Raw genomic sequence first — 15000 nt, forward strand, 5'->3', positions numbered from 1 at the left:
AGTAGGAAGGAGCTGTTCATCCATTTCTTTACCTCGGCTAGACAGATTTCAAGTTTGTGAATGTTGGATGGGTCAGTTGCTGTGATGGGGATGTAAATTTGGGTGTCGTCTGCATAGCAGTGGTATTCTATGCCAGACTTTCTAAAAATGTCGCCTAATGGTGTCATATATAAACAGAAGAGGATAACTGAGCCTTGTGGGACACCGTAGTTAACACTGGAAAAATCGGACATTGAGTTATTGAAGAGCACACGCTGAGATCTATGTGAGAGGTAGGAGCGGAACCAATCGAGTGCAGGACCTTTGATACCAATTAGATGTTCTAAACGATCGAGGAGAATTGAGTGATCGACCGTATCAAATGCGGCACTAAGGTCGAGGAGCAGCAGAGAGAGGTCCTGTCCGCATCTCATTGCCATTAGCAGATCATTTGGACACTTTAACCAGAGCGGTTTCTGTGGAGTGGTGGGATCTGAAACCGGACTGAAATTGTCAAAGAGATTGTTATTGCTGAGATAGGCTGTAAGCTGACTGGCAACAACTTTTTCTAGCAGTTTTGACATAAATGGGAGATTGGATATTGGTCTATAGTTCGCTAATGTGTGTGGATCTAGACTAGGTTTTTTTAGTAGGGGTTTGATTATTGCGGTTTTGAAACTGTTGGAACGGTGCCACTGATTAGGGACTCATTTTATGATATGAAGAAGCGGGGGGGCCCAGTGTAGAAAGCAGCTCTTTAAATAATTTGGTGGGGATTGGATCCAGTAGGCAGGTGGTGGGATATTTGATGTGGAGACCAGTTTAATGAGATTATCATAGGAGATTATATCAAAATGTGATAGGGGTGATGCTGGAATGAGTGGCTGTGGAAGATGGAGGTTGGGAGGCGGTTGTGAGGTTGAAGCGGTAGCAGTGCTCTTAGTCTGCTCTCTAATTGACTCCACTTTGTTGTTGAAAAATGTAAGGAAATCTAGTGGATTGATGGAAGGGGGGGGAGCTGGGGGAGTGGTTTTGGTGAGGTTGGCGATTGTGTCAAAAAGGAATCTGGGGTTGTTTTGTTGTGGGCTATTAATGTGGAGTAGTATGTGTTTTTAGCTTCTTGTAGAGCACGTTTATATGTGTGTACTGACTCATCCCATGCCAAATGAAATACATCGAGCTTAGTTTTACGCCACTTTTGTTCAAGGTTTCGACATGTTCGTTTGAGTGATCTTGTATTATTGGTTGAACCATGGTGAAATATTCTGTGATGTGCGTTTTATAGTTTTGAAGAGGGCGATGGAATCTATAGCATTGAGGAGGACATTATTGAACCCATTTGTGAAATTGTCGAGAGATCCAGAATAGTTATATGAAAGGAGTGATGACAGTTGGCAGTGCAGATTCTAGTGCTAGTTTGACTGTATTGTTAATGCAGCGGCTTTTTGAGGGGCAGTGGTTAATGGAGGGTAGGGGGGATCAAAGCTGTAAAGTCGATGAAATAGTGGTCGGTTACTGATGGGGGCAGATGAAGAAACTGTTATATTCTGGATTTTGATTCCACGGGTCAGGACAAGGTCTATGGTATTGCCATTTTGGTGTGTGGGTTCTGTGACGGTTTGGGAAAAATCAAGGGATTCAATAAGTGATGTAAGGCTTTATTAAGTGGGTTGGATTTGTTATTATAATGAATGTTAAAATCTCCTATTATGGCCAGATGGTCAGCACGGATTATTATAGAGGGTTATGCGCTAGCCTGGCTAATAAGCCAGACCGAATCAGCCGTTGGCACAAAAGAAAATGTGATTTGAGTCTGGCTTATTAGCCAGGCTAGGTATGCGCATGCATGAAGTGAATGGCAAATCGAGTGGAAAAGTGAGTGGCAAAGTGAGTTTAACGTCGTTTAATGCAATCATATTGGACTTTTCTGTTTGGATGTATGAGCTATCAAGGCCAGAAAGTAATTTTTTTGGCACTCAGTAGGCGTTCCCGCATAACTTCCTGGTTTGATGATGATGTCACGCGCATACCCTCTGTTGATGTTGGTACCATTAGGAGAGATAGCAGGCGGACGTGCATGGAAAACGTGCATAGACCTTCTTGTAAATGAAGCAATGCAGATGTGCAGCGATGTGCGCCAGGCTAGTGTTGTAACTTGTAGCCTAGTGGTACTTTTAGAAGTGGGGGCGACGCCCCATGAGACCTAGTGGTACTTTTAGAAGTGGGGCGACGCCCCATAAGACCTAGTGGTACTTTTAGAAGTGGGGCGACGCCCCATAAGACCTAGTGGTACTTTTAGAAGTGGGGGCGACGCCCCATGAGACCTAGTGGTACTTTTAGAAGTGGGGGGCGACGCCCCATGAGACCTAGTGGTACTTTTAGAAGTGGGGCGACGCCCCATAAGACCTAGTGGTACTTTTAGAAGTGGGGCGACGCCCCATAAGACCTAGTGGTACTTTTAGAAGTGGGGGCGACGCCCCATAAGACCTAGTGGTACTTTTAGAAGTGTGTGGGGGGGGGGGGGGGGCCATAAGACCTAGTGGTACTTTTAGAAGTGGGGGACGGACGCCCCATAAGACCTAGTGGTACTTTTAGAAGTGGGGGCGATGCCCCATAAGACCTATAGTACTTTTAGAAGTGGGGGGGGGGGACGCCCCATAAGACCTAGTGGTACTTTTAGAAGTGGGGGGGGGGGGGGGGGACGCCCCATAAGACCTAGTGGTACTTTTAGAAGTGTGGGGGGGGGGGATGCCCCATAAGACCTAGTGGTACTTTTAGAAGTGGGGGGGGGACGCCCCATAAGACCTAGTGGTACTTTTAGAAGTGGGGGGGGGGCGCCCCATAAGACCTAGTGGTACTTTTAGAAGTGGGGGCGACGCCCCATAAGACCTAGTGGTACTTTTAGAAGTGGGGGGGACGGGACGCCCCATAAGACCTAGTGGTACTTTTAGAAGTGGGGGGGGACGGGACGCCCCATAAGACCTAGTGGTACTTTTAGAAGTGTGTGGGGGGGGGGGGGGGGGGGGTTGCCGCGTGCCGACGAAACGAAACACCGACGAATCAAGGGCGTGCGAGCGCATTTTAGGTCACTTTAGGTCCTACAGTGACCTAACAGGCTGCGCTGCAGCCAGGATGGCTGAGAGCGGTTGCTGTGCACAACATTATGTCACAAAGCAACATGATTATATAGGCTGTTACCTTGTTAAAAAATTGTCCCGAATTTCCCAATGGCCAGCACGTCATAAGAACCGTGCATAGCCGTGTACAGCCTATTTAGAAACAGGGTTTACAATGCTTAATCGTATCCATCGTATCCATCAAAGTAAATGACAATTTACTTTTTGCCCCCAAAAATAGTCCCCCCCTGCAAGAGGGGAAAATGATGAAATGATGTAACTCTTGATAGCGTAAAATGAAACCAAATGGACCCGTATGTGGGTCCATTTGGTTTCATTTTACGCTATCAAGAGTTAAGGATCTATAAGGGTCCATTTGGTTACCAACTCTCCATCATTTAGCTGGGGACCACCTGGAAGCCCCTCAAGGACCACTGGTGGTCCCCAGACCACTGGTTGAGAACCACTGTAAAGTAACTTAAGTATGCATTTATTTATTTTTTACGTTAGTGGAGTATTTCCAATTTCCTCTACTTTTACTTCTACTCCACTAGAGGCACATATTGTACTTTTACTGCACCAAAATTATTTGAAAACATTAGTTTACTTTGTTTGATTTTGATTATTATTACAAAACATACAGTGATCACTTCAGTACATTTCGGCATTTTGAAAATAGCCGATCTATACATAAGCTCACAATGTGCTGTGCGACACATGTGTAGCGAAAGCTTGTAGATCTGCTATTTTCAAAAGGTTCTTCATTTGAAGTGGGACATTCTGCATTATGAGTACTTTTACTTTTGGTAGTTAAAGTACATTTTGATGCCAATACTTTTGTACTTTTACTCAAGTATATTTATCCCCCCCCCCCCCCCGTCTCTCTCTATCTCTCTCTCTCTCTCTCTCTCTCTCTCTCTCTCTCTCTCTCGCTCTCTCTCTCTCTCTGTTTTTACGTAATAAACGGGAGACCATGGTTTCCATGACAACCAAGTTAAATAACCCCCGTAATCAGTTTTGAGATGGGATGGACTGATGTAGAGAGAGAGAGATAAATGATTCTTTCTGCCTGTAGCACTTGCCCTATACTGTAGCTTCGACGACCTTGCAGGCTTATGCAAGGCTAAAATATGTCATTTAGATACATAGCATGTTATGTAGTAGTGGACACATGCCAGCCATATGGGGCGGCGGTGGGTCAGGGGTAGAGTGGCTGGATGGTAACCGCAAGGTTGCCAGCTCGATCCCGGGCTCCCCCAGAGTTAGTGTCGAAGTGTCCTTGAGCAAGACTGAACCCCTAATTGCTCCTGATGTGCTGGTTGGTGCCTTGCATGGTTTCCGCTGCCATCGGTGTATGAATGGGTGAATGTAATGCAAAATCTATGTAAAGCGCCTTGGATAAAGGCGCTATATAAATGCACCATTTACCATTTGACCTTGCATGTCCTATAATGCAGTGATTCTCAAGCGGTGGTCCTTGAGGGGATTCCAGGTGGTCCCCTGAAAGTCGGTAACCAAATGGACCCTTGTAGATCTTTAACTCTTCTCTCTCTCTACGTCGTCCTCAGACGAGCCCTCCATCGGCGTTTCCAGTCATCTCGGTTCTCCATACATCTGGCCAGCTCCTTTGTGCTTTCCGCGCCAGCATCTTTCTTTAGTTCGTCCACGTACAGTAGGTAGGTGTGGGACGTCCTCTCCATCGATGCCCGTGTGTTGGTTCCCACAGTACAAGCTTTTTGGCCGGGAGTTCTTGGTGTCGGTGGCAGTGGCCAGCTAGTTTCATCCTCCTTACTGCTATCTTCTCTGTTACACTTGGTAATGCCCCGTACAGACGCTTGTTGGTGATGTGCTCGTCCCTGTTGGTGTTAAGTACCACACGTAACATTCTGGTGTAGCAATGAAATGAAACCAAATGGACCCGTCCGGGTCGATTTGGTTTCATTTTACGCTCTCAAGAGTTTAATTATTGTTAAACATCTGCATTACTTACAGGAAGTCTCCACAATTAGAGAACGTAACATAATTATTAATTAGTTATTTTGATCAACGTTTGCCTGTTATCTCCAACATCAATACAGCATGGAATTGTAGACAAAATTGTATCCAACAATAACAAAATATTCTTTAGATTTAGGTCTGAGAGGCTATAAGGCATGATTCATACTCCTATTTTAGAGCCGAATAAAAGTCGGTTCGGCTCTGTAGAGCCTACAATGTGACGTCATTTGAGGTTCGGGTGGGCGGGTACCATCCTAAAGTCGGCTCTTCGGTGCTACTGAAACTTTCTGACGAGCCAAAATCATTTCGGCACTACAGCGGTAAAATAGGAGTATGAATCGGCCCTTAAATGTCATCAAATGGTCCGTGGCTCAAATGCAAAATAAATAATGGGGCCTTGATATGAAAAAGGTCTAAAACCACTGCTATAATGTGTGTAGTTTCAACGTGCGGTTATTCTACTGTTAGACTGATGATGGATAGGTTCTTGGTTTACTCATGATATTTCTATGCATTTGATATATATAATGTTCTTGCTTACTATAAATCTCTCTGGATTAAGATCGTCTGCCTAAATAATGTAAATGCATACAGTAGGCTGCTATATCCAGTATCCTCAACCGTTGGGTCCGGGAACCATGGGTTCTCGGACCCAACAGGTCTGTATACCTTTGAGAGTGACAGATATACAAATGAAGTACATTTGTGAGAGTTAGCCTACAGATCAGGTCCGTTGAGGGTCCATTTGTGAAACACTGGAGTACACAGTATACTGTGCTTGAGAATGTACATGAGAATGTGATGTCATCACGATAAGTATATTCTATATATATTTTATTCCGAGTGGAATAGTAAGAGACTGGCGACACTATAGAGCGTCGCAGTCCCGCCCCCTACCATGGACCAGGAAATTATTCTCCGTTCATTTTCCTCATAGACATTTCAGAAAGTATTTATTTAAAGACGTTTACGCCGCGGACAAAGCCAACTCGAGTCGTGACAAATCATGACAACAAACACAATTTTTGGGGCCGAAAAAATAATTAGAAAGAAGAAAAAACGGCAGGTTACAACACTTTTTTTGTTGTTTTTCTTCTTTGTAATTATTTGTTTGGTCCAAAATATTGTTTGTGTTGTCATGAGTTGTCACGACTCGAGTTGGCTTTGTCCGTGGCGTAACAGTCTTTAAATAAATACTTTCTGAAATGTCTATGGGAAAAATACATTGGGATTAATTTCCTGGTCCATGGTAGGGGGAGGGACTGCGACGCTCTATAGCGTTGACTCCCATTGTAACAATGGAATGCGGAAGTGCTCCTTCTATCTCAATGGGATAGTTCCAATGTTTGGAACAGTACTGTATGCATGTGGAGTGAAAAAGGGGATATGGATTTGATAAGATTTTTCTCTACAAAAAAAGTACACGAGTGTCTCATAACAGTAGCGAAAGTATGAAAGCACGTTTGGTTGGCTGGGCTATACAACTAAAGACAGATTATATTGAAAAGTTCATCAAACAAACATAACTCGACAAAAATGTTAGGAACAGTAGAGCAGAGATCCAGTAGAATTGAAGTCTTTTCTGAATATAGCAGACTTGTAGATCGGCTATTTCCAGCATGCAACCAAGACCGAAGTGTAAAATCAGCCATTATGCCATCAAGTCCTGCCAAAAATATATTTGACTAGATTCAGTCGACTAAAATCTTATGGTATTACTATTTAGTTGACCTAAAATTAGCATGAAACCACTGAAAACGCCACACAACCACTGAAAATGCCTGTAGTACATATGCCCGGTCTTTAAGTGGCACTGTGAAGCTGCCACAAAGCACCAAAAGAATGAAGAAGACAACTCGTGCGACGTAAACAATATAGGAAACGGAAACTGCACTTGAATCCGTCCGCTTGTTGCTCCTATACGACAGTGGTCGTATAGGAGCAGTACATATAATTGTTACACAACATCACAGACATTCCCGTACCCAATTAAGCCCTAGGGCTTGTGAAGGGGTCACATTGCACCATTGAAAGTTAAACCCTCTATAAAAAGAAAAGCTGAGTTGCCTCAGCGCGACGTCACCCCGAGGTACGTCTTCAGGCGCTCATAGACCACGTAGCTGATGCTGACGGCCGGGATCACTTTCACAAAGTTGGGGACCAGGCCCCTGTAGAGGCCCGTGGGACCCTCCGTCCCAACGATGCTCTTGAAAAGGCCCGTCATGGTGACCCCCGCTGTGGCGCCGGTGCCCGCCGTGGCGCCCGCCTGCATGCGGGTGCACACCAGGGCCAGCGGGTAGCTGGCCAGCAGACCGCAGGTACTGGACACGGTGCCGCAGGCGATCCAGACCAACACGCTGGGGCCGTCGGTGCCGCCGCCACCGGTGCCGCTGTACCGCTGCAAATAAGAGTTCTTCAGCGTCTCGTACACCGCCAGGTCGATGCCAGCGTACGGGATGACTCCCAGCATGTTGGGGACGAAGCCCTTGTAGAAAGCTCTGACGCCTTCCCGTCTGAGGATCTGCTTGGCACAGTCCAAGATGCCGGCGTACTGACCGGTCGTGCTCAGGGCGAGTCGCGTCTTCAGGACCTCCATGGGGTAGATGGCGCTCTGGGCGAGCAGTCCCGCCAGAGAGCCTGCGACGAAACGGTCCGCGGCGCTCAGGGCCTTCGCGCCGTCGCCGCCGGCGATCAGGCGCTTGATCTGCTCGTAAGCCATGAACTTGAGCGCTGACTCGGGGGCGATCTTCACGACGTTGATCCCGTTGCCTCTCCACAGGGACCTGACGCCGCCCTCTTTGATCATCCGGGCGAATCCGCTCGCGATGCGCGTGTCGGCGGCGGACCCGTGAACCTGCATCATGACTTTGAGCCGGTCCAACGGGGCGGTGCAGAACCTGGACACGGCCCCGGCGCCGCCGCCCGCCACCAGATGTCTCCACAGCATCCCCGTGGGGTTGTCCTCAGCGGGTTTGTCCTCGGCGGGGTTGTCCTCAGCGGGTTTGTCCTCAACAGGGTTGTCCTCAGCTCGTTTGTCCTCAGCGTGTTTGTCCTTAGTGGGTTTGTCCTCAACAGGGTTGTCCTCAGCGTGTTTGTCCTCAGCGTGTTTGTCCTTAGTGGGTTTGTCCTTAGTGGGTTTGTCCTCAGCGCCGGCCTCGTCAGGCAGCGCCGGGTTATCGCCCACGTCCTCGTCACAGACTGTAGGGTGCTTCCTACCCTCGTCACAGACTGTAGGGTGCTTCCTACCCTCGTCACAGACTGTAGGGTGCTTCCTACCCTCGTCACAGACTGTAGGGTGCTTCCTACCCTCGTCACAGACTGCAGGGTGCTTCTCCGCCCTGTCCTCCGTAGAGCGCCTGCTCCGATGCCCCCAGCGGATCACCATTGCTCCATCATCATCTGTGCTTCGAAGGACCTTCTCTGCGTGCTGCCGTTCGGAGACGTAAACGGCAACGTCTCGGAGAGACTCCGTCGACTCCATCTCGGAATTGACCCAGCCTTTATCCCGACCGTTCACAACGACCTTCAGGTCTCTCTTGTAATCTCGTAAATAGTTGACGAACTCCTCGCCGTCCGGCTGTCCACGTCGTAGGTCCCTCTCCTCCGCCCTCTTTGATGATCTAATGATCCGCCATGTCTGGTAGGCACTGTGTTCTCGGGGCGGCAGGCATAAGCTCAGCTTGCGAAATGACCTCAGACCCAATGGTAGCCGTTCGGATTCAAGAAATTCTATGTTAATCAGGTCCAATTTGGGGACAGGCACGTGAAGGCATCCAGCCAGCATGAGCTCTCTGACTGGGGAGACGGTACCACATTTGGAGATGTTTTTATAGCTACTTATGGGCCGGTTGCTGCCATCAACGCAAATCGTCATCGTTAGGCAATGGTTTTATGCCAATATGGGGATTCGAGACGTGCCTGGCTTATGAATGAATTATTGAATTATGCCCAAATATGGACTGGCCACATCGCCATGCTGATGTCACTATGACTCAGCCATTACCATACAAGGAGTTCGCAATGGTAGACAGACAGAAACGGACATCTCCATATATGGGCCTTTTTGTGCCCATAGGAGAGATGGCTACAACAGGTACTCTGACAAAGCCCCGACACTACAGGTATATGACTCAGACTAGTGCGAACGCTAGAACTCCTAGAGTGTGTGTGTGTGTGTGTGTGTGTGGTGTGTGGTGTGTGTTTGTCACCATAGAGTTATAAAGGATAGAGTGTGGACAGCCCCGCCCCCCTGCTATTCATTTCAATGGAAGTTGCTCAGTTGCTCGTTTTGAAGCTCCCGGAAGAACGCTCCTCTACTTCCGCATTTTGACCACCAACAGCTGGTGGTCAAAATGTGGAAGTGTGAACGAGTGCTCAATGTTAAACCCCAGCTGGCTGCATGCACAGGGTTTCATCGTGCTAAATGCAGGGGCCCCGTCTGCAGTTCCAGCTCTGACCACGTATGTCTCGCGGCTTCAACGTTGGCAGGCCTTTCTGGTGGCTAAAGGCTCATACATATATAGTCTGGATTTTCGGTGGTTAGGTGACCACCGAACTACAACATGATGTCACGAGCCACGGTGAAGAGCAAACCACCGCCAACGCTCCAGCCCTTCTCTCTGTTTTTACTCACCACCGCTCAACGTTATTTCAGCTCCGGGTGGTCACCTCACCACTCCAGACTATGAATGAGCCTTTAGTTGTCACTGCTGTTGTTTCCTACTGGATCACCTGCCAGTAAGGAGCCCCCACCGGGAGGACGTACTGTTGTTTCCTACTGGATCACCTGCCAGTAAGGAGCCCCCACCGGGAGGACGTACTGTCGTTTCCTACTGGATCACCTGCCAGTAAGGAGCCCCCACCGGGAGGACGTACTGTGGTTTCCTACTGGATCACCTGCCAGTAAGGAGCCCCCACCGGGAGGACGTACTGCCGTTTCCTACTGGATCACCTGCCAGTAAGGAGCCCCCACCGGGAGGACGTACTGTCGTTTCCTACTGGCTCACCTGCCAGTAAGGAGCCCCCACCGGGAGGACGTGCTGTCGTTTCCTACTGGATCACCTGCCAGTAAGGAGCCCCCACCGGGAGGACGTACTGTCGTTTCCTACTGGCTCACCTGCCAGTAAGGAGCCCCCACCGGGAGGACGTACTGTTGTTTCCTACTGGATCACCTGCCAGTAAGGAGCCCCCACCGGGAGGACATACTGTCGTTTCCTACTGGCTCACCTGCCAGTAAGGAGCCCCCACCGGGAGGACGTACTGTCGTTTCCTACTGGCTCACCTGCCAGTAAGGAGCCCCCACCGGGAGGACGTACTGTGGTTTCCTACTGGATCACCTGCCAGTAAGGAGCCCCCACCGGGAGGACATAAAGCCTTCGTCCTACTCCTCCCTCCCAACGCTGCCTCAGTGTAGTTTTAAATCAAACTTGCAGGTTCACGGCTACTCGCCATGAATATTTAATATAGCGACGTGTGACTGGTGGGAAGTAACTGTACATGTACAAGTATTGTCATACTGTCATATTTGTCAGGAATCATATACAGTCAGTAAGGGGGGAAGGGGACGGGGGGGGGATTAAGATTTTACGGGGGCCAGTTTCGAATTGCAGCTGTCCGTAGGTGCCCTCTGAGAGCGGTTTTGAAGGAGTCAAGGGATTCACATATCTTAATGGCTGTTGGTAGGGCGTTCCACATTTTGGTGGCATAGGAGCGAAAAACCTTTGTACATTTACTCATTTAGAATTCCGGACATTTACTTAACAGAGTATTTCTGCATTGCAGTATTGATGCTTTTATACTTTATAAAGGAAACGCTTTTGGTGTTTAAGCATTATGTTATACTTTAGCTAGCAGATCTACAAGCTCATAGCGCGGCACCGAGTGCCACGCTACGAGCTTGTAGATCTGCTATTTTTGAAAAAACGTGAAAATGTGTCGCAAATCTTTGAATATATATTCTTTCAGAGCGGACGTTTTTAACTCAAATATTTGCTCATGGGGAAGTCCCTGGAACAACATATATTCCGATGGGGGTCGGCGGCCAATTACATATATTTTTGGGGGTCCTTGACATGAAAATGTTTGAGAACGACTCACATATTGACATGTTTTTTTTGTGAAAACTGTGATGATTTAGAAGTAAAACATGCGAGTACTTTTCCCCCCACTGCGGTTTCCCTCTCATAGGGAGATGCGGAGACGCATGGCGTGTCATCAGAGCTGTATTCTATGTGACAGCTGAACTATCTGTGTGAGCTTATCGTCCTCCTCTCGGTTCAGTTATCAGTGGTCGTATTCAGGTCAAACAAAGGCTGGGTGTGTACAAACATGGGTAATAAATACTCCTTCTACACAAACCAATAGAATACCACCGGTTTGGAAACCGATTCAGTTCAGAACCAGTTTTTAGTCCATGGGCCAGACCTCCAAAATTGGAACATTAACCCATTTAGGCCTGACGTCGAAATAAAAAAAACGTTCGCTCTGAAAGAATATATACCTATTCAAAGATTTGTGCCGCATTTTTACGATTTTTCAAAAATAGAAGACCTACAAGTTCATAGCGCGCCACTCGGTGGCGCGCTATGAACTTGTAGGTCTGCTATTTTTCAATAGCTAAAGTATAACAGAATGCTTGAAACACCAAAAGGGGTTCGCGCCCAAAATGGGTTAATTATGAATTGAGTGGGCAAAACCGATACCTATATTAAATTGTCAATATAAGTATATTAATATATGATAACCTGTATAGTGGCTTTTTCATATTTTCTATTTTTTGCACATTTTCCTACATAATGCCCTAATTTGTATATTTAAATGTACAATTTCAGAAAATGTGTGATACAATAAATCATTGTCTTTGTGTAAATTATCAACTGGGGAAGTTTCACGGTGATAACTATTAATTACATTTTTACCAATTCACCTATCACGTATAGGTCTACTGTATAGGTGAAAATTACAAAATGTGTGATAAATATGAAAAAGCTACTGCTGTGGAAGCGTTATATACAGTAGGCCTAATTTACTTATATTGTTCCTATAAACAATTTAACCCATTTAGACCTAAGTTCAATTCTACAAATGTCTTCTAAATCATGACAGTTTTCTGAAAAAACTATGTTTCTATGTCAGCGGTTCTCAAAGTATTTCATGTCAAGGACCCCCAGAATTATATGCAATTGGCTGCCAAACCCCATCTGAAAATATATTGTTCCAGAGACCTCCCGGAAGCAAAGATATGAGTCAAAAACGTTCGCTCTGAAAGAATATATATTCAAAGGTTTTTGCCACATTTTCACGATTTTTCAAAAATAGCAGACCTACAAGCTCATAGCGCGGCACTCGGTGGCGCGCTATGAGCAGTGTTGGGCATCGTTACTTTAGAAAGTAACGTCGTTAGGTTACTGGATTACTGCCCATAAAAATAATCCCTTACCGTTACAAATTACCTTCTGAGAAAAGTAAAGGGTTAGATTATTTTCCGTTATTTTCCGTTACCCGACAATTAAAACCCATTTTTTAATGCTTGCGCAAGTTGGTTACATTGTATTAGGCTACTGCCTACCGTCATTGCGCCGCATTATCACGGCCCGGTTAAAAACGAGAATGATACACACCATGAACTGACCATAGACAATATCCCCTTTACAGCTCTCTCTTTATTAATGAATATAATTTGCCACAATCGGCACGTAGGACTGGACAGAAAGAGAGTGCAGAGAGTACACTACAATATGCCATACTTGGCTGTTGCGCTGCGCTCTGATGCCCTCTCCACGCCGCGCGCCGTGGCGCATGAACAATAACAACAATCCACGTGGACCCACGACGACCCACGTATGAATTAGATAGTTTATATGCAATGGCACGGCGGCCATCCTTGCAGGCAGTGACAGTAACAGAATGAGAATCCTGTAGGCAGTAACCTGTTCATTTTGGGGGGGCAACAACAACAGCCTGTTGTTGATGATGAATGATACTATGAAACTTAACAATTCATTAACTAGTACTCACCTAATGACGCCGCCACGGAGGATATACCATGTTAAACGTAATTCCAAAGTGTTTAGCCTACATTGTTTAAGTCATAGACGCATGCGGTTTTCATGAACTTTGGCTAAAAGCATGTTGTTGTTATTATTATTCCACTACCACCCGGCTGGCTAGTGCCTACAACCGAAACAACTTCCTCTTCAAAATAAAAGCTACTTGTAACAATACTTTTATTTCTTAAGTGAACTACAGGATGTAGTAGACGCAGGATGTATAGTACATGGTATAGTGGGCTTGGAAGGATAACTCACACAGAAGGCAGGATAAATAGACTCCGCGGGCAGTCGGGGCTTTATTATTTTTTAAATCTTGCCAACAAAATGAACAGGGACACATTATAGTAACGGGATTACTTTTTTGGAAATGTAACTAGGTAACTAACTACTAAATTGCAAAACTAAGTAGTTACTTTATTCCGTTTACAATGAAAGTAGTCCGTTACATAACGCCGTTATTAATAGCGCCGTTACACCCAACACTGGCTATGAGCTTGTAGATCTGCTATTTTTCAATAGATAAAGTATAAAATAATGCTTAAAACACCAAAAGGGGTTCCCGCCCGAAATGGATAGGTATGGTTTTGCCCACTCAATTCATAAATAACGTTCCAATTTTGGAGGTCTGGCTCATGGACTAAAAACTTGTGCTGGGTTCAAAAGTGACATCAGATAAAGAGAAAAGAACCTCATCTGCTCCAAATGTTATACTTTATTGACGACGTTTCGAGCCAAGGCTCTTCATCTGATCAGATGAAGAAACGTCATCAATTAAGTATAACATTTGGAGCAGATGAGTGTGCAGGTTATTTTCTCTTTCTAAATACTCCTTCTAAATACTCCTTCTAAACTTAAAGGACAACTTTAGTTTTTTTCAACCAAGGTTCATGTTTTAGGTTGTTATTAGAGAAACTAAAAGATGAGTGTTCTTTTTTTTCATTTGCTGCTTTCTTTCGTTTTAAGGATTTTTGCTGTTTTTGACAGGGGGGCGGGGGCATTCGAGCATGGGGCTAAATATGTATTTTTTTACAACATTTTATAGCGATTTATTTTATAGCGATTTTATTTTTCTGGCCACAAAAGATCACGAGATCTACTGAATGTGTCAAACTGACATTGAGCCTATAACACACAGTGTGGCTTCCCCCCAGTAGGCTACCTTCACATTCAGTAGATCCTGTGATTTTTTTGTGGCCAGATGTAATTTCCTTATTAGGACTATAGTAAATAACAAAAAAAGAAATCGCCATAATATTTTGTAAAAAAATACATATTTAGCCCCATGCTCGAATGCCCCCGCCCCCCTGTCAAAAACAGCTAAAATCCCTAAAACGAAAGAAAGCAGCAAATGAAAAAAAATTAACACTCATCTTTTACTTTCTCTAATAACATCCTAAAACATGAACCTTGGTTGAAAAAAACTAAAGTTGTCCTTTAAATATGTTGACAATTTCATAAACACAAACATATAGACTAAAATGTTAGGGAGAGACTATAGTGGAGAAGAGATCCAAAGACAAGTCGTTTCATGTTTGGTTTGCGCTGCAGGTCAAATATGTATTTTCAGCATGATGCGACCAAGTGTAAAAATCAGCCATTACGACGCCATCCACGCCTGCCAAAATACATTTTTAGACGACAAAATCAACTGTAGATGTAGTCGACTAAAATCTGAAACATTTCAGATGACAAAAATGTGACTAAAACTACATTACGTTTCACCCAAAGGACTATGACTAAAACTAAAATGTGCTGCTTCCCATTCTGTAGACATGGGGTTCTCAATGTTTTTGGCCGGGGACCCCCGGAAATGCTTTGTCTCGGGACCCCCGCCCCCTCCCGACCCCCAATATAAA

At 45.6% G+C, this 15000-nt stretch overlaps 1 protein-coding gene across 1 annotated transcript; it reads right to left on the reverse strand.

Annotated features, from left to right (window-relative positions):
• Positions 1-7161: 7161 nt before the first annotated feature.
• LOC306931029 (calcium-binding mitochondrial carrier protein SCaMC-2-A-like) lies at positions 7162-8040 on the reverse strand (the record flags this gene model as incomplete). The annotated part of the gene is made up of 1 exon (XM_079512203.1): positions 7162-8040. The coding sequence occupies one exon, from the start codon at positions 8038-8040 to the stop codon at positions 7162-7164; it is 879 nt and encodes a 292-aa protein (XP_079368329.1).
• Between the last annotated feature and the right edge of the window lie 6960 nt (positions 8041-15000).

This window comes from Electrona antarctica, assembly GCF_951216825.1.
Source record: "Electrona antarctica genome assembly, chromosome: 1".
Classification (NCBI taxonomy): Eukaryota; Metazoa; Chordata; class Actinopteri; order Myctophiformes; family Myctophidae; genus Electrona; species Electrona antarctica.